General features: G+C 38.8%; 1 protein-coding gene across 8 annotated transcripts in view; it reads left to right on the top strand.

Annotated features, from left to right (window-relative positions):
• Positions 1–19216, top strand: part of KCNIP4 (potassium voltage-gated channel interacting protein 4) — a 475426-nt gene that overhangs the window by 439218 nt on the left and 16992 nt on the right. For all 8 annotated transcript variants that reach the window (XM_075420635.1, XM_075420629.1, XM_075420630.1 and 5 more), the window contains one exon: positions 13558–13627. In XM_075420635.1, the coding sequence (XP_075276750.1) occupies positions 13558–13627 (70 nt within the window). The remainder of the gene's footprint in view (positions 1–13557; positions 13628–19216) is intronic.

The following is a 19216-nucleotide window of genomic DNA, read 5'->3' as shown; positions in this document are numbered from 1 at the left end:
CCAGCCCTTGCCAGCAAGGAGCTATTCCTCCTCCTCTTACCCAGGAGTTCAGTCAATTTGAAGGGACGTGACCAAAAGCACTCACACGGGAACGTGTGAAAGGCGAGTCACAGAAGCAGTGCTCGCCTAAGTACAGCTTCTCCCAAGAGACGGAGTATCTTGTCTTTGCCAAAGTGTTTACAGCACACTGCACCACTCAGTATCTGAAGCATGGGTTCTGCCACATTTAGTTCAATTATAGCTCCTGCCTATTTGTGAAGTCAGGATTGTAAAATGGCCTCCCTTAGTGACAAGTAAGGGCAGAAACAGTAAGCATCTTTCAGATGTCAGGGGCTCATCCATAAAGTTTGGTGTGTCAGGCTTTGGGGTGATCCTTAAAGTTCAAATCTTTAGTCATGCTGTTTACTGTTGTTTTACTGCCAGTGCTAGTAATAGGAAACTAAAAATTACACTAGTTAGTGAGCATTGCTAAACAAAGAATGGCACTGATTAAATGCGTTGCTGGCACCTCGCCCGCTGCATCGTGGAAACAGCCAAAGTGTTGATTGTTATTTACTGTGTGAAGCCACACATGCTGGATGTGAGCCAGTTCATTTCTTTCTGCTTATTTGCCTCTGAAACTACCATAGCAAGCAGTGGGTGGGAAGAGGTTCAAAATCTTGTACATCTTTGCTGTGCCATTGGGAAGCATTATTGTAACTCTTTTACAGGTGGTTAAATAGGAGTAGAAACTTCTGTGTTTTACCTGATGAGACAAGGCTGGAAAGGAGTTTTTACATGTATTTCACCAATGGAAGTCAATGGAGACTGATGCTATCAAATCCACTGACTTCCACGATGTTCCTACAAATATAGACTGTTGCCACTGAGCCATAAAATAAGCCTACAGCTTCTGTGACAGAAATGATAGGGCTCAACCTGTGAGCCTTGAGCTGAAATAATTCTTCTGTACTTTAGATCAGGGAGGAAAGATTGAAAGGAAGGATGTCCCTTTAGACCCAAGAATTTGGGGATGCCTTCTGCATTCTAGGTCCTCCTTCAAAAACTGCTTATGCTTTACACCTGTAACCATAAATAGGCAAATTCATAGGAAGGCTTTAGAGTAGGGACAAAAAACTGTCTGAGATAACCATCCCTAACTGTTTCACAAAAAACACCTTCCTTTTGTATTACTGTGTATGTCTTTCATCCCATACAGCTTCTACAAAGAGCAGAGAAAATATTTCTTTAGTTCCATTAGTATCTCTCAAGGCTCACAAGTATATTCAAGCATACAAGAGTAGAGTATGTTATTTTGTGTTCTGATCTATAAGGCTTGATGCTGCAATAACTGAAAACAATAGCAAGCTGGTTTAGGAAGAAATTTTGGCCCTCTTGAATTCATCAAATAAGTGATCTGAGATATACCTCTGGTCAAAACATTTTGTCATTCACCACTGGTTACAGCATCTTTCTATATAATTGCACAGAAGTTATTTTTATAATGTAAACCAAGAACTGTTTCAATAAAGAAAAGGTGTTGTGAAAGCTTTTTTTTGTAGCCCGCTCCTGAGAAAACTAAGATGAGAAATTAAATCAGAAAAAAAAAACACCAAGAAGTAATTCAGTTTCAATAGAGAGGAGGTTAAATTAATAGCTGTCCCTTTCCTGATAACACGGAAAGTAGAAGTGATAATTGAAATTAAAAACACCAGCAGTTTTCAATGTAATTGAATTGAACACAGGTTATTCATTAGTGAAAATGAATGAAAATCCATCAAGCTAGAAATAGGTCATTATAAACATACTCATTCATACATATAATGTATTTTGTTGTACATAGTGGGGATAATATCCAACAGATGAAAAGAATATTAATGCTGGCCTTAAAATTAAATTTTTCATAAGAGTAATTTCAAGCAATGTAATAAATAAAAATTTAAAAAACCCACACACCACCTTGTATTTTGAACTTTTAAAATTCCTGCTCTCTGAGTGCCTTCATGTGTCTTGCACATAGTAATGTACTAGGACTCTCAACTCTCCTACAAAGTAGGAAGGGCTTCACTAATGTACTAATCAATCTTCGTTTCACTCCAAGAAGCCTTTTTCGAACAAAAAATATATTAAATTCTTTCAGCTATAACTGTGTTTTAATTACACTTTGTCCTATACTTTGTATGTGTTCTACTTTAAATAGACATAGGATAATTATGGAGCATAAATTATGCTTAAAACAAAAATTTATGTTTTACTCCAATTCTGGTTTCTCTGGTATACCCAGATCCACATTAGCTTGAAAGTACAGCATTAATAATTCATTAATTACAATAAATACAGAATATAATTTTAAAATGTTAGGAAAGTTAGCAAAATATTTCAATTAGTGAATGTGAAAATTGATTCAAGTAAAAAATTTATTTTCCTGCGTTGTTTGAGGAATTATCTTCTGTCTCTGAGAAAATTAACTGGTGTTCTGTTATTGGGTAAGTGGCATGAAGAAGAAGGCAGTTTTATTTGTTGGCTAGAGTAGCTGGTAACCTGGTGACTAAACCTTTATAAAAGGATGTAAAACTGGAGGGGGCTCCCCTGTCTAGCAGAAGGAAAGAAATGGCACTTTGTCATTTATACTGAGTGTGTTTTATATGTTTAATCTAAGATGTTATGATGTGAATTTTCCCCAAAGTCTCACTTCTATGGTTTGATCTGCACAGATCAGCCCCAGAAAAAACACTTTTCCTTTGAGTCTGTGTGGTTGCCACTACTGATGACCAAGCATCCAACGCACATGTGTCTGAAGCTTTCTTTTACCCATCTCTTCCACTGCAGCTTGCCGCTGCTCATCTTCCCATTTCTGCACATTTCTTGGTAATTAACAGCAGCTCCTTCAACAGCTTTTCAGTAGAAAGGCAGGTGAGATCTGGACCTGTTCCATTATATCACAGGCCTCCCCAGATCCCAAAATGATATATGTAAAGATAGAATAAAACCAATTCTCATGCTTTGTGAGGAGTCTGAGACACTGTCCTGCCAATCATCCTCCCAGTCCTTTGACAAACTGGCTTTTATAGCAGGCACACAGAAAAGCTCAAAGGAAACACAGAGGTGGAGGAATAATATTAATTGCCTGATCAAAAGAGCCAAAATAGGTATCTCTTCTGTAGTCATTGCAGTTATCTCATACATGCACTGATTTCCTAAAACTTCCTCAGAGCTCCTGTTTGATGTGTTGACCTATTGAATGATAAATCTATACAAAGAAAATTAAATGTTTCTGTCATTCATCTAGTTTCAAAAAGAGGTGTTAAAAAGTATGAGCCCAAATACTGACAACACAGCAGATGCCAGTTCAAAGAACCTGTTCAGAGAAATGACTGTTGATAATAAGATTACAAAGACATGGCGCTTTTTTCTATGGAGAAAAAAACCCTGGAAATTTTACTAACACCTAATGGGCAGTACTCTGCTTATAGTTCAATCTCTGTGAATTCATTGCCCTCTTGGGGGGATCGAACTATGATAGAAAAATAGCTGCTCTCCTCTCTCCACATCTCCTTCTATTACTGCTTCTTCTGGAAGTATTTAGAGCAAAGGAAAAGAAAAAAGAAAAGGAGCATAAATATGTTTGTCTGAGATTTTTTAAAATCTGTTTTAATGAGAAAAGAAAAAGAACTTTTGAATTATCTAACTATTCCCAGGTTAGTTTTCTCAGTCTTAATTTCTAGTGCTTTGTTCAGCCACTTTTCAAATATTTCAGGATAGAGGGTTTCTCTGAATTAGATTTTTGAGGCTGCTTCAGAGGCTAGTACATCACATCTCTTTTAACCATATCTTTTGAGATATTTTTCAGACTGCATTTGCTTTTCCTTTAATGACATCAAAACCTTCTTTCCCCCAGAAACCTGATTTTGCTTGCACCATCTACTTTGAACACCCGCTAAAATAATTTAACATTCATTAGCTGCTGCAGGTTTTTCCCCCTGCTCTTGTTGTCTCTCCTACATTGGCCAGTAATGTGATTTGAACTCCAGCAATGTCACCCAGCCCCTTTTCATGAAGATCACTTCTGATGTGTGTTTTGCTTTTTTACAGAAAATATCAGTAACAAAAGTAAACCTTGTATTCTAAGAGTACATTTAGGACATAATGACACTAACAATCACTTCAAAATTGGCAATTAATTTTTTTTCTGATCAATATGTCAAGGACAATATAAATTTATGTTTAACACAGAAATGAATTACAAAATTACAAATTTGTTTAAATTACAGTAAATTATAAACCTATTTATTCTCAGCTTGCAGCTCTAAGGTTGGTTAAAACGAGTTTAGCCCTATTGATATTTTGTAAATATATCTTTAATGCTAAAGGTATTCCCAAGTGAAAGCAATTTAATACTGATCAATTAATGCACTATATATTAAATTATACAAATTTATCAAATAAAATAAATAATTACATTTCTTAGGGAAAAACATTAGGCCAGATTCAACAGCCTGAGAGTGAAGAAGCTGTTGCCATGGCCCCAGATTCAACCAGCAGCAAGGCTGAAGATGTATTCACAGTAGGCACATGCACGTAGACCACATGTATGCATCACATATATACCTATATACATGGTCGGCCACACAAATCCCAGACAGATGCACACAGCAGTCACATGAACACAGGCAGCACCGACGGCTTCATCCCGATCCCCTCTGTGGCCGAGGAGGATGGATGTCTGCTGGTGAAAATACGTGTATATATATATATATATATAAATACACACACACACACACACACACATATATGTACAGTGTGGATCCCTCCAGCAGCTGAGCTCAGACGCTGGGCTCAGATGTCCAGTAGCTGCTGCTGGATCCCAGTTTCTTCAGCTGCTGACACCTGGTTGTGAGTGCCTCCGAGGCTGCAGCCCCACTCCAGCTGCTGGCACAGAACATCTCACGCACACACACAGCTGGCCAGGACTCTCCTGATGCCCAGTAGCCAAACCCCACATTGTGTTACTCTTGCAGACCCACTCATGTCGTGGCTTCCAGGTCGTGTCACCTGCCCACCAGCTCATCTGACTTGATCTTCACTAGCGCTCACACACTTGCTCGCACACCTATGCTTGCTCCGGTTGCTGCACCAGGGACACATGGCCTTGTGCATGGCCAGGCAAGCGAACTGACCAGCCAAGCTAACTGACCAGCCAGCCATACATATGTGACCAGGACTTTCTATCCCCTTGCCCCTCTATTTTCCCATGCTTTTTCCTCCCCAGATCAGCTAGATCCCTTCCTTTCCCCCAGTTTGTTTCCCTGCTAAACATCCCATAGTAACTCCTGTTCAATCCCAAAATGGTCTTCCCCTGCACCCCATAATGTGTCCCCTACCCTGAGGTGGCAATCCCCTCCAGTCCACGCGTTGACTCATCTTGATGCCCAGACACTGGGGCTGAGACTCTACTGGGACAGTCCTGGGATGGGCCAGGACAGTGTGTCCCTTCCTCTTCGTCCTTAATTTTGCCTGTGCGCCTATGCTCCTCCGTGCTTGTGGATCTGGGCCTTTGATGGGCTGATGCCTCCTGGGATGTCCTGGGAGCAACTGGGGCAGGACATTAGCTGGGCTCCCCAACTTGCCGTTGTCGCTGTGCTCCTCTGTGGGCGTGCAGACAAGATTTTACCACATCACCTAACAAATTTCAGCATATAGCCAGGAGCAGCATGCTTGTAATATATAAACAGTTTTACTGAGTGTAAATAATATATAAACAAGTTTAGTCTAGAAGTGTATTAGCTTGTGGTTTTGTTTTCTACTCTGCTTGAAGTACGTTCAGTGGTCTGCAGATACGATTAAATTGGTTTATACTGTGTCAGCTGGATATCAGCTAAATTTCAAAGCTGTAAGACATAGAAAAACTGTAAAAAGCCAATTCCTGCTTTGGCCCTAGAGGAATAAGGTTCAGCAGCCATTAAATATTTTTCTCTCTGTGTCTGCAGGCTATGAGATTTTTAGACAAAATCAGTGTAGAAATTTCTCCTAACTAACATTTTGCATGTGCAGGTCCTCATCATGACATTATCCACTACTATTAATTATTTGCAATTAAGTAAAACACCTAGTCAAAATATAACTTATTTTCATGAATAGCATACATGCTTACTTATATATAATCTTTGAATAGTTTTCTTTAATATCCAAATAAGTATTTTTTCACTATTGCTTCTGCTTGCCAAATGAAGATCACCCCTTTCTCATGGCCCACAAGCGCTGCAGTTGCTGAGAGCACTGGGTTTTCCTGTTTGCCATGAGAATTTACCATACCGATGTAACGTGATGCTATCGCTTACACTCCCTCATATTTGCAATCCTGAATTGCACCTGCTTTTTTCCAGGAAAGGGTTCCTTCTCTGCATTCTTTCTCTAGCATATGCTACAGAAACAGCACTAGGCAAGATTTGACATAAATGTAGAAGAATAGTTATCTGTGAAGGAGCTTCTGAAAGGGAAGAAAATATTAGGTTATGGAAAAGTTTTTGATATGTGGGGATTCAGAGGGGGGTTGTTAGACCTTTTATTCCAAGAACTAGGAGACGGAGACTATGTGAAATAAAGCTAAAGCTTGGTCCCCTATTGCAAGGGGGATAAAGAGAAAAGAGACAGGCAAGAGTAAGGCAGCAGTCAGAGGGACTGAGAAGAGGTGCTGGGGAGAGCTCTCCCCGCTGAGTGGGGGGAAATGATCTTGGAAATGACCGGGAACAAGACCCATCCTTTGGCAGAACTGAGCAGCTCCGGAGAAGAAAAAGAGCTCAGGATACCCTGTGTTGGAATCAAACTGGGATATTATGTTAAACAGCAGGCACTCAAAGGAGGCACATGAAACAAGCTGTTGTGGTTTTGCAGCTGCAGGAAGGAAAATTAAACTCAGAAACCTTGATATTGAAATTACCATTGCCATGCCATTGTTGCTCTTGGCCTTTCTATCACATCCAGGTTTTGTTTTTATTTTGTAACTTTAACTTCATGCGGTATGACTTTACCACCCCTGCTTAGCCAGTTATCCCATCTAAACATGAGATATGTGCATTTTTAATGACAGAGCAGCTAAATCATAACAGCACTTAGAATCATACTTGTCATTTCAAACAATATGTTTAACATGACAATGCTTGTTTGAGAGACCTTCTTCTGTTTGCCTCTGATCCTCTCACCCTCACCCTTCTGCTTTTGTAACTACTTGCCCTCCTGGCTGTAATCAGCATATGGCTACAGAGCCGTTACCTGAACAGCAGCAGTGGGAAGTGAAACGCTGTTATCTGAAGTGAACTGGCAAAAGATATTGAGGGTCAGAGATCTACATTTAGGTTTTAAAAGTGGAATTTGGTAAGATTGATAAGTCTAGTTGGTTTTGGCTCTGGTGTCGCATCTTTATGACAAATATCTGCTTGGCTCAGCTCTGCGGTACAAGGCCTGATCATGGCTGTTCTGGCAAAAGTCTTCAGGGTGGGTGTCATGCAGATAGCAATGTGTCAGCTTCTGCATCAGGGTACAAAGGGGCGTTTTCAGACCGAGATTTATCTTGTGTTTCTCCTTCTTCCAAGGTACAGTGAGATGATATTAAACATGTTTCACGGAAGTCTTTACCTTTTCCATCCTTGGAGGGACTGTTAGTACCTTAGTTTCTTCTGTGTGTTACTTTTGACGTGTTTTATTCTGGAGGAGGATGAAGATAGGAGTAATTTGTGAACTGAGTACCGCTGGGCTTGTTCCAGATAATTTATATAGTGCTTAAATACTTTAGTGAATGTATTTTCAGATCACCTGAGTTTCGTCGAGGTTAAATTTTCTATAAGCCTAGAAAAACCACTATATTTCAAGTATAGAATTTGCTGATATAATTCACATATGGCCACACTAAAAAAATGCTTCTATCTGATAAAACATTGACTAATGGTTTGCTGAGAGTTTTGCTGTATACTTTTGCTACATAGACAATGATGTCTGGCCGTGGGAGGCCAATATAGGCTAAATACACACCAAAGTGCACTGATTAAACAACAAATGCATGGGGTTTTTTTCTGAATAAAACTAGATGTTTAGTCCAAAAACACTAATTGTATTTCTTAGCGGGAGAAATTAATTTGGTATTGCAATCCATGCGAATTGCATAATTGTCATTTGGCTCAATGTTCTCCAAATATGAAAGTCATAAGAAGGCCTATGTTTTAATCACATACATTAGAATGAACATTAGATACAGCAAATTTAAATCAACCTTATGTATGCAGCTTTGGAAGTAAGGAGTGTGTAAAATTAGAAGTTAATTTCATAAACCTTAAAAGCATCAAAGGCTGAAAAAACACAAGCTTCAGAACCTATTGTCTCAAGTCTCTAATCCACACCCTTCTGTCCTGGTCAGTATGTTCCTGTTCATCATGGAAAATTATCAAGGTCCATTTGTCAAACAAAGCCTCTCATCTCATCCCTTAGAAAAGCTCTGCTGCATATGCAGACAACTTTCCAAGGCTGCTCAACAGCACAAACTTTCACTGAAATTAAGGGCTGTCTCAAGCACCACCACACTTCAGGGTACCAAGAAGAGCGAAAAAGTTTTTTCTGGTGTCTAATGTGAGCTCACAAACCTCAGACTGTGGCCACTGAACTTCATTAAGTTGCCTGCCCCTACTAAGACTGGGGGTCCTTTATCTCTGTTACTGCCCTGCAGGTGGGCTGCTATTAGCTCACCCCTTAACAGCGGCCTAGACCACACAAGCCCAGCTCTCTCAGTCTCTCCTCGTTGGCCAGGTGCTTTCATCCGTAGTAGCCTTCATGGTCTTCTGCTGAACCCTCTTCAGTTCCTCTATGTCCCTGGGAGGGCCCCAAGGCTGTCCCCAGTAGAGAGAAAGAATAAATCCCTCAGCCTGCTGGCCTTGGCCCGTTGGGTGGTTTATCTCATTTGCAGTAAGAGTTCTTTTTTGGCTCCTACTCGGCTTGACATCTACTGTAACCCCACGTCCTTCTCGGCAGTGCTTCCATTCAGCCAGTTGCTTCACAGCTGGTACTGGGGCAAGGGACAATTTCTTTCCAGACACAGAACATCGCAGTTCTTGCTGAGCTTTGTGAGGTGTCTGTTGGCCCAGATTTTGCTAATAATTTAGCCTAGATTATGTTATTAAATCAAGGCCATTTGTAAAATTGTCATGCTGTTTTGATCAAAGCCCTATTATATTCAAATGAAAAATTAGGAACTGGAGTGGGCTTTGAAAAGCCACTGTGGGTTTAAGTTATGGGATTTTTGGTAGAAGTAGCTTTAAAGTATATGCATGCTATTTCAAAATTATGTATGTGTTCTTCCATTAAGTTTTATGTTTATGGAAAATTTAAATTTTCAGTCAGAATAGAAGTACATGCAAAACCAGAAAATATTATCAGTTAGAGATTATTAAGTCAATGGACATGAACATATATCTAAAATGAAGCAGCACAAAAACTGACAGCAGATAAAGCATGGGATGGAGGACCTGTCATGCAAAAGCCTATCATTAAAATGCATTTAAAATTGCCAAAGCTCCTAATACAGCTTTATCCATCATACAAACTTGTTTGTTATGCAGACAAAAGTCTGAGCTTTGAGGTTTTTTCTCCTCCATTCTCCTTCCTACATTTCTCTGTTTCTCCTTTTTTGTATCTTTTTGGGTTTGCCTCCTGTCTAAAAAAGCTGTTGATTAGGTAGTAGAGAAGAATCCACCTATTGCTGTACTCTTAGAAATACTGAAGAAAAGACAGCTTAGCATGAAGCTTGTAAATAATTTACATATTTTGGAGTGATTCATAAGACCATGTGCTGGAGGTGTAATTTCCCAGCAGTAAAATTCAAGCAAAAGAGATCACCAAAAGGCAGAAACATATTTATCATTCTCTGCTTCTTCTTCCTGTCAGTTTATATTATTTTCTCTTTAAAGGAGGGAGCACTGGACTCAGGAAAAACAGTTCAAGATGAACTTTTCCCCCTTTTTATTCTCCAGAAGGAAAATATAATACATCATTAATGCAATTTTAAAAGACTGTCAAACAGAAATGTTCTGTAACAAAATAAATTATATACAGCTGGAAGAAAAAAGAATATAGGAAATGGTTTAAAAAAGCCTCACATTTTTCTTTCAAACTATTTAATTATTTTCTTCTCTTTTATAAGAATTTAATGAAAGGTTAGAAAGATTTTTTTAAATTATTGTTGCTACAATGGAAGAAGTCAGCAATAACTTGGCATAAAGCCATGGGGCATACTTAACAATTACAATATTAAACCTTTTTCACTGAACTAGAGAAATCTCCTGATAAACACAATAAAGCCAGATTTATGAGTCGAGAAAAGATTTCTTCAGTCTTGCAGGTAAATTATGTTGGCTATATATATGTTTAGATTAAAATTACTTAAAAACAGAAGTGTTCACTGTCTTGTAGAGTCTCAGACAAAAGATCCAAGTTAAAGAAAGAAAAGTTTGAACTGATATATCTGATAAGAGTAATTGGCCAGCATCACAGATTTTTAATGAATGACCTTAAGATACCATTACTACAGACCTCCAAGGATGGAAAAGCTAAGACGTTACTGGCAATGCTGTGGTAAATAGCAGAGGAAAATATAGAGGGTCAACCTAGATCAACTCAAGAGGTCATCCTTGGCTCTACTAATATGTAATTCTGTGAAAGTAGATTGCCTTTTCAAGCAATGTTTCTTTCAAACAGTATGGTTAAACTGGAGTTCATTAAGTGACAGAAAAAAGTTCTACCTTTAAATGAGATATGATACATGACTCTAAAAACAGGCTGCTAACTTATTTTGAACTAACAAAGACTAAATCAGCCAAATTTTTCCAGAGTACCTTTAATTGTCCTCTAACATCACAATATTTAAATGCAGACAGGAAATGGGAGTCATCTTCTTCACAGCTTCAGACTAAGGACTGACACAGTTGGAGTTGCTGGCATGTCCCGTAAAAAAGAGGAGAATACTCTTTCCAAAATGAGCATATTCTGAATGTCTTTCTCATCCAAGAAAAAGGTAGAAAAATCACTTTACATGTTAATAAGCCATAGAGTTAGACAAACTTAAATGTACGTTTTATTTATTAAGGTTCTCAGAAAAATAAAAAACAATGCAAAATCTGAGTTGCACAAATCCAATATATGGGTTTTCTTTTTAGTCCACTTAAAATGTGCCTAGCTTTTTGTCTGGAAAGAAATTACATGCAGGACAGAAAGAAGCCATGGCTTCTTTTTCTAAATTCTAAAATACTGTGTTGTCCTATCACACTCCCACCCATCTCAGCGAGAAGGTAGATCTTCCTTGGGCAGATATACCAATGTGTGCTTGGAAAAGGAAGTTATGAAATACCTTTTTTACATTTTGTACATTGAATAATTATAATGTTATATCAAAGAGTCTCTGAACACTTCACTGATGTTTTCTTTACTGTGCTTCAAATACAAGCAAAAATACTGCTCTTTTGCATGCATTTATACAGCTCCAGAAGGCTTCACATAAAAAGACAAGCAGCATAGTAAAGCTGCAAGGGACCAGAGAGACACTAGACCATCTGACTATAGCCTTCTGGGTAAGCTGGTAAAGCGGAGAGATGTTTTGAAATGGCCTCACACCCAAATACATGACAGGCAGGGAGATGCTGCCTCATTTAATGGATTGCTCCTTACCTGACGAAGGGTAGAGACGCTAGATGCATTTCGCTTTTCCTCCCATTCCCCAAGGCATTTGGTTCGAAAGGCAGTATGGCCCAGCAGTCAGTATATATCTGGTCTGACAGAGACCTATGCTCTAATTCTGCCTCCACTGGTGACAGCCTCTGTGACCAGGAACAATAGTTTCGTACTTCTGTTTCTGTAACTGCCATTTGTCTGTCTGTTCTGATAAAACAGAATTGTTTCTTATGACGTGTTTGCACATGCTTAGTTATGGTGAAGAGCTGATTTTGGCTGAGGATAAGTGACATAAATCAAAATAATCCTAGATCTACAGATCTGACATGCTTTTTTCAGGCAGTGCATTCATCTTTCAGCAAGATTTTACTATTTATTTCTTAGCAGAAACTGTCAGAACTATAAATATCTCAGTGTTCCTGATTTGACCTAATAGAAATATCATTTGCACTCACGGGAAAAGCTGTTATTACACTGGTAAAAGACATTACACTGTTCTTTATCTTCATTTAAAGCTATTTCCTTTCCACAGTTTAGGACTAGGAGCACATACGTTTGAGCCATCAGTCCAAATAGGATAGCAATAGACAAAAATAAATGTATGAACCTTACACTTAATTTGTCCTTTCTTACTTACTTTTGTTTCTAGAAATACTTTCCTTTTAAAGAGCTTGTCATGCTTTTTTCATCCTCTATGTTAAAGAAGGAATTAACGAAAAAAGGAATTAAGTGCATTGCCCAAAGTCATCTGCTCCGTCTGGCAAATTCAGGACCAAAAGTTGGCTGTCTGGTCTTTGATGTTTATGTGCAACCTAGTAAACAATACAGTATTCCTTCTGCTTTTCCTGCCTCTTTACATGAGGCATTTTTGTAAAGCCACTGCTCTAATCCTCTTTTTTCTTCTCCTTCAATACCTTTCATTGTCTTTGTAATCACTCTGCTCTGACACTTCCTGCTTATTCTTTCTTGCGTATTTCAGTTTATGATAAAGACGTGAAGAGGCAGAAGGATCTGCAAGGCTTGAAAAAGATCTTCTGTGGCTTTTGAATTCATTCAGTATAACTCTTCGGGTAGTGTTGGGGTTGATGTAGCTTGAGAGTTAGCATGACTAGGCCGCTTAAGCAAAACAGCATAACTGAACAGGCCGCTGGAAAGGACAGCTAAGAATAACAATTGAGAAGGTTCTGATAGTGCACATGATGTGGGTTAGCAAAAACAAGATGTGTTCAAGGATGTGGAGGCAGTCTGTTGCTATTAGCGTTAGTGCATAGTTACCAATCATAAGGGAATATGGGGCGCGTGAACAGCGCGTGATTTATGTCTGTAGCCTATCCGAATAAGCGTGATCGCGTGTGCAGATATGAAAAATGTATATAACCACGCAAGCGGAGCAATAAATTGAACTGACTGTGCATTGCATCAATGTGTGAGTCGTTCCTGTCCCTGCATGGATGCTGAAACTCGTCGGGGTAGAATATGACTGCGTGGTCTATCAGTAATACCTAAGTGCAAACGCAGTTTACATTCCTGTTTGCCTTCCACACCAGGCAAACGCTGCTTGCAGGGGTGGAAGCCACCACCCGTGGCCCACAGCGAGACCGAGAGCTCCACGCACTGCCGCAGAGCAGCGGCTGCACACCTCTGTCACTCAGCTCGCAGGACTGAAGTTGAGATATATGGCACTGAAGAAATTTTTTCCCATGGGAACTCCTTAGGAAGATACTTCTAAGTGATAAATATTTAATGCATTGATATTTGGTGTAAAGTGCAAAATCAATGTGTTAAACACTAAGAGTCCTATGCATGTTCTGTACGGTCATTTGACTGGCCAGATGGGATGGTATTCATTTGTCGTCTTTCACTTTTTTTCAGGAATGCCCTAGTGGCGTTGTCAATGAAGAAACCTTCAAAGAGATTTACTCTCAGTTCTTTCCACAGGGAGGTGAGTACTTGGCTGATGTAAAGTACTACAGTGAACAGAGTTATGTTTGTTAGTTGCTAAGTCTGATGAAGGAGCCTGTTGTTCAAATTAACAAGATTGTTGTCTCAAGCTGTGTCTGAACTCATGGGATACTTCCTTGATGGCTGTGCACATTTAAAAATATATATTTCTGAATGAAATGCAATGATATCTACATGAAGTCAGTCTTCTATTAAAAAGTTACTACCTTTGAAAACCAGGTTTCTCTGAGTAGGTTGTTTCTTTTTAAACATTCTACACAGCACTCCCCATTCTCCTTTATTCCACAAAACCTTTCACAGTAGGAATGAAAACTGTAGGAGGCACTACAGGTACCCTCTAATATCGATGGCGGAACGCCTTTGACTTCTATGGGGTTTCTCTACTTAAATGAGGGATTTTTTGGCTAATCTTAATTTCAATTAATTTATTTGCAGAGGTTTCATTAATTTATTTATCTTCATTATCTGTTAGTGCAATGAAGGTAACACAAAAATGCGTAATAGTTTTTTGCCTTGAGCCTAGGATTTTCTTTTAATTTGACTTGTTTTCGTCTCTCTTCTTTCTCCTGCTTTTACCATTCAGTCCTCCCTCTTCATATTCTCCTACAGCTCTTCAATCCTGCCTTTTCATCTTCTCCCACGGCTCTTGAGATTTGTGTGTTTCCCTGGGACTGTTCATAGCTCTTTCTTCTCATTTGTATTTAAAAAAAACCCCACACTTAATTGGTAGGAACAAAATGTCTTCCAATTAGTTTTATCTTGAATAAAGACCTAGAAGGTAAAGAGCAGCACTCAGTATAGATTAACACCACTGAAATCCTTGACAAGTAGGCACACTCAATAGGGAAGAACGAAAGGCTAGAAGAGTTCACCTGCCTACTGATTTATTCTATATCTAAGCTTTTAAACCAGGCTAACAATTACAGGTTCAGATATTATGTTTTTGAGTTACCCTGTACAGTGAAAATAATTCTCTGCATATGATTTACTACACCTTTACTACACTTAAAATAATAATAAAAACATTTATGGTATTTCCTATTGTTACACTCAAAATTGTTTATGGGCAAAGCGAAAGAACACCTTTTGCTAAAAGTAAAGCTAAAATGTATCTTGAGAATAAATGTAATCTTAAAAACCTAATCATTATTAGTCCAGAAATAGTTGTTATAGAAAGGAAAGAACATTACTGTAGTTAAAATTGATATATACTCAATTCTTAGATTCTACCCCTTTTCCTGGTGTTAATGCTCCCCCTTCTGCTGCTCCTCTGGGCCTTTAGGGCAGTGGTATCATTTGGGGGAGGAGGTGGGGACTGCTGTGGACTGTCAGCATCTGGAGTCCTTCCCCAGGAGGAAGAGGATGGTCATGTTGGTGCTTTCTTTCACCTGGGATTGTTTCTACATGTTTGCTTACACATTTTTACACCTTTCTTTTTCTCTGTTGGTTTGCAGCTCCACATTACACCCAAATCTATTCTAGGTAATGACTTTTACATATGTTAGATACTATTTCTTTGTTCTCTTTCCTATGCCTAAAACCACTTTTGTCCAGCTCCACCCCTGCATTTCTTTAACTGGCCACGGGTGAGTTGTTCATAGCTGTGGGGTCTGCAGTGCCAGCCTGTGCTCCATCCCCTCTCATCCCACTCCTTCTCTCCTCTGCACTGCATCCCGCCTCTCTGCTGCTCAAGGCCGCTGCTGGAATACAAGGCAAAAAGTTCTTCACTGCATTATTATGTTACAGTCATAAATACCTATTGCTATATAGAAAAACTGCCTGTTTCTGCTATCTGTATGAAGCTATAGTTGCACCGCAAAAGTAAAACCTATCAATCAGTCTTAGAAACTTAACCAGTCCGAGAGACTGCTGTCACAGCTAAACCATGGGAAACAAAGCTGCAAGCTGGCAAGCCTCCATCCCGGGGCAAGGTCCCCCTAAAACTTGTGGCTTCTTAGTAGCAATGGCAATATTGTATTACGGAGGCATGTGGTTACACTACTCCCTGTAATTTCAACAATGCCATTACTCCATCTGCAACCAGGGAGATACAATTTTCTGGAAAAAAAAAAACAAACACTTTTTCTCCTTGCTTCTTTTAACTTTAGTAAATAGGTAAAAAGTCAGATTTTTAGCAGGGTAGAAAAGTATCGAATCCAGATAATTCATTTATCAGTAACAGATGTTGTTGTGTACTAGTAACAGCATTTTTAGCTATCTCAGTAAAGCCATTCCAGAGATCTTGGCGAAGAGCACCAAGAAGTGACCATCAGAAGCTATCAGCCTCCTCTCCCCATCCTCCATGGCCCCCACACAAAAGTGTGCAACCTTGGCAGTACAAAAAGACAGCACAAATAAATGTGAAAGCCTTATGTAGTTTTCCTCAAAAATTCAGGAAAAATATTCAGTAGAAATAACAGAAGAGCTGAATATCCTTGGAAGAGTAACAGCTCACATCAGTAATCCTTTAATTTCTGTGCCCCCCCTGAGACGTGAATTGTTTTGTGTAGGTTTTGTGCTATTTTGTAGGTGCCTGTGTTGATTTTTGCCATTTTCTGAGAGGTATGGGAGCCAAAGTCTGTTCTTTGTTCGTCACACTAGCCAAGGTATCTTCCAAGCCCAATTAGTTGTCTGTATTTGCATATCCCTGCATGCTAACAACAGGATGAGATGATCATATTCCAGTATCTAGTTAAGCAGACAGGCTGGATACTTAAATCTTTGAACGTATTACCAAAATATTGTGTGCAGCTGAGGCCTTTAAATTTAAGTTGCACTTAAAACACTGTTTTATGTATGTCTGGTCTGAATATTAAAGGATAAAAAAAAAAAGTTTGAGTTGTCCCCAAATTAAAACGTGTGTCGTACATGTAGATCTGTAGCCCAGTTGTCTACATAATGCAAAACCAGATACAACGTCATGGATCATTATAACAATTTGTATCTGAGCAAACAGAATGATGTGTAGATTTTAAGCTTCAGGGTGACCAAGCAATCACCAGAAAGTCATTTTCTGATGTCATCCAGCAAGTCACTTCATCAAGCGACCTTCAAGACTATCCAGGACAAGGTACAGAGGTAGCAGAAAAAGGGGGCCACGAGAGTGTACAGGACATGACACTGGATTGCAGTAAAAGCAATGTGTTTTGGAAGGCAGAAGTAGCTTTGTGAAAAGCTTTCCATGCCAGAAGGGCACTACAGTAACTTCCTTTTAGAAAACAACTGCCATGCAGGTGAATGAATAGGCCGTCTCTGTTCATTCAATGGATCACCTGAAATACAACTTTGGGATTTGTTTTTCAGCCAAGCAGACTGTACATAAGAATCCACACACTGAATAATTATTACACTCCTCCTCAGTTACGAACAGAACAGATTATGTCCATGGTTTGATAAGGCATACTCTCAGATGTATAATGACTACCATTTTTTGTCTCTGATGTTTAAAATGCTCTAATGGTGTATTTCAAAGGAACTCTGATTTAATATCTGTTCCTGCCTCAACCTGTCAAAATATCAATTTAGCCTGCTAGTTATGATATCAGATCCCTGAAAAGAAAACATATTTTATTTAAAAAGTTAAGCTTTTGTCTAACATGACTAATGTTCAAGATTTAGGGGGGTGGGGGCAGGGGAGGAATCACATTAAGTAATTCTAATTAAAAGACTAGTATACCTCATCCTGCCATGTTTTTGAAGGCAAAATTTCAGACCAGAATTGCCTGAACAAACAACCCTGAGAATGACCTCTGAATTTTTTTTTTCAGGAGTTACTAGAAATAAAAAAATTTTCAACTAGAGGTGTTTTTTTTCATATATCATCATACAAAAAGAGTAGTACATTGTATCATGAATAGGCAACAGACAGTAAAAAACCTTTCTGTTAACCTTTGTTTTTTCTGTAAATCTGCAGAAAATAAATAGGAATATCTCACATTTTTAAGAAATGAATGCCAAGAGAATGGAAAGCTATTTAAAATTCAGTTCACAGTAATTATACCTCTATAGTATGTTTTTTCCCTGAAGATGATTTGTGTAGTATATTCTGCTGCACAACAGAAGTCTCAGTGGATTATAGAAAATATGACTATGAAAATCCTAAATATAAACTGAAGTCAACAAATTTACAAATTTCAGTTTAAGTGGGAATTCATCTGCTAGGCCATGCTTAAGTAATTGCACTGATGACTGGATACGTGGATGAATGAGTGAATGTCTCAGTAGTGGGATTTTTTTATAATTCGCTGAAAACGCATTGACAGATACAGGGTTTAAAGGTTGCAGAGTTTTTTCATGTTACAATTATTTCACATCATATGAAATTAACATATTGAAGCAAGACCAGAGACTTGACTTAGTAATAGCAGGTTTGAATTTGGGAAGTAAAAAGTCTTGAGTTTTGGTATATTTGGTTCCTTGGGGTTAAAGTGGCATTTCAGGTGAGTGACCCAAGACTATCACTCAGTTTAATTCAAAACAATATTTGGGGCTGTGACAAATAGCAGTTTTCAGGATTAATATGAAAGCTAAGATTGTTTAGTGCCAAGAAATCAGAAAAAGACATCTCAGCACCGATGAGGTTTTTCCATAGTAGGGAGGGTTTTGTCCTGCAAGGGGCACACAGATGTCATAACACTTCTCCCTTTACTGAAAGTTTGTGAGGTTAATGTTAATTAACCTAAAATTCATGTAAATACATGAAGTAGAAAGAGCAAAGCAGTGAGTATTAAAAGTAAACAGTACCTCAGCCTATATTAATCTGCGTGGTTTTAAGAGAGGGAATAAACACTGGGGAAAGCTGACTTCCCACAACCCCAGCAGCTTGTAGATGACAGCAGTAGGGCAGTCCCTGGAGAATTTCTCTCTTCGCAGTATATTTATTACTCGTGGAGCAGTTGTGCCTCTCGGAAGGCATTCAGTGGAAATTGAAAGATGGATCTTTACAAAAACTTAGAGGTTTGACAGATTTATGTTTGTGCTGTCTTGTGTTTCTAAAACGAGTCGATATGCACTGGTCAGTAGGTTTGAAAAGCATACAAATGATTAGTGAAAGGAACACTTTGTTGAAGGTCACAGCCAGTTTTTCTTTTTAAGCACCTAACCCTCATATAATGTTCATGGAAATTAAGCAGCAAACCATCTTCAAGAATCTGCTTCTCTGGACAGGATTTCTTCTCACCCGTGGGTGAACATACGACCTGAGCGCAGCAGCAGCTTTCTGACAAGCTCAGCTTCAACCTGCGTAACAGGCCTGTCTTCAGAGTGAAAACAATATGCCAGATGCACAGATGGTAGCGTCTGCTTCCCTCATTTAAAGTGAACAAATGAACACATTTTTCTTTTTTAGCATATGAGATAGATCCCCTATCACAGTCATTTAACTGAAAAAGTAGCGTTCCCATTAACATGGGTTGTTTTGGAGTACAATGACATGACTTCTTTGCTATTCATTCAGCTATCAGTGATTAGCAGAAATGGGAATGAAAATTCTAGACCACTGGTTTAGATTTTCTGTTCCTAACAGTGTAGCTACCCACATACTAGCACTTACAATTTTTCACTCCTCCCA

This window comes from Opisthocomus hoazin, chromosome 5 (assembly GCF_030867145.1).
Source record: "Opisthocomus hoazin isolate bOpiHoa1 chromosome 5, bOpiHoa1.hap1, whole genome shotgun sequence".
In the NCBI taxonomy this organism is placed as follows: domain Eukaryota; kingdom Metazoa; phylum Chordata; class Aves; order Opisthocomiformes; family Opisthocomidae; genus Opisthocomus; species Opisthocomus hoazin.
Note: the sequence above shows the minus strand (reverse complement) of the source record. Positions and strands in the feature narration are given on the sequence as shown.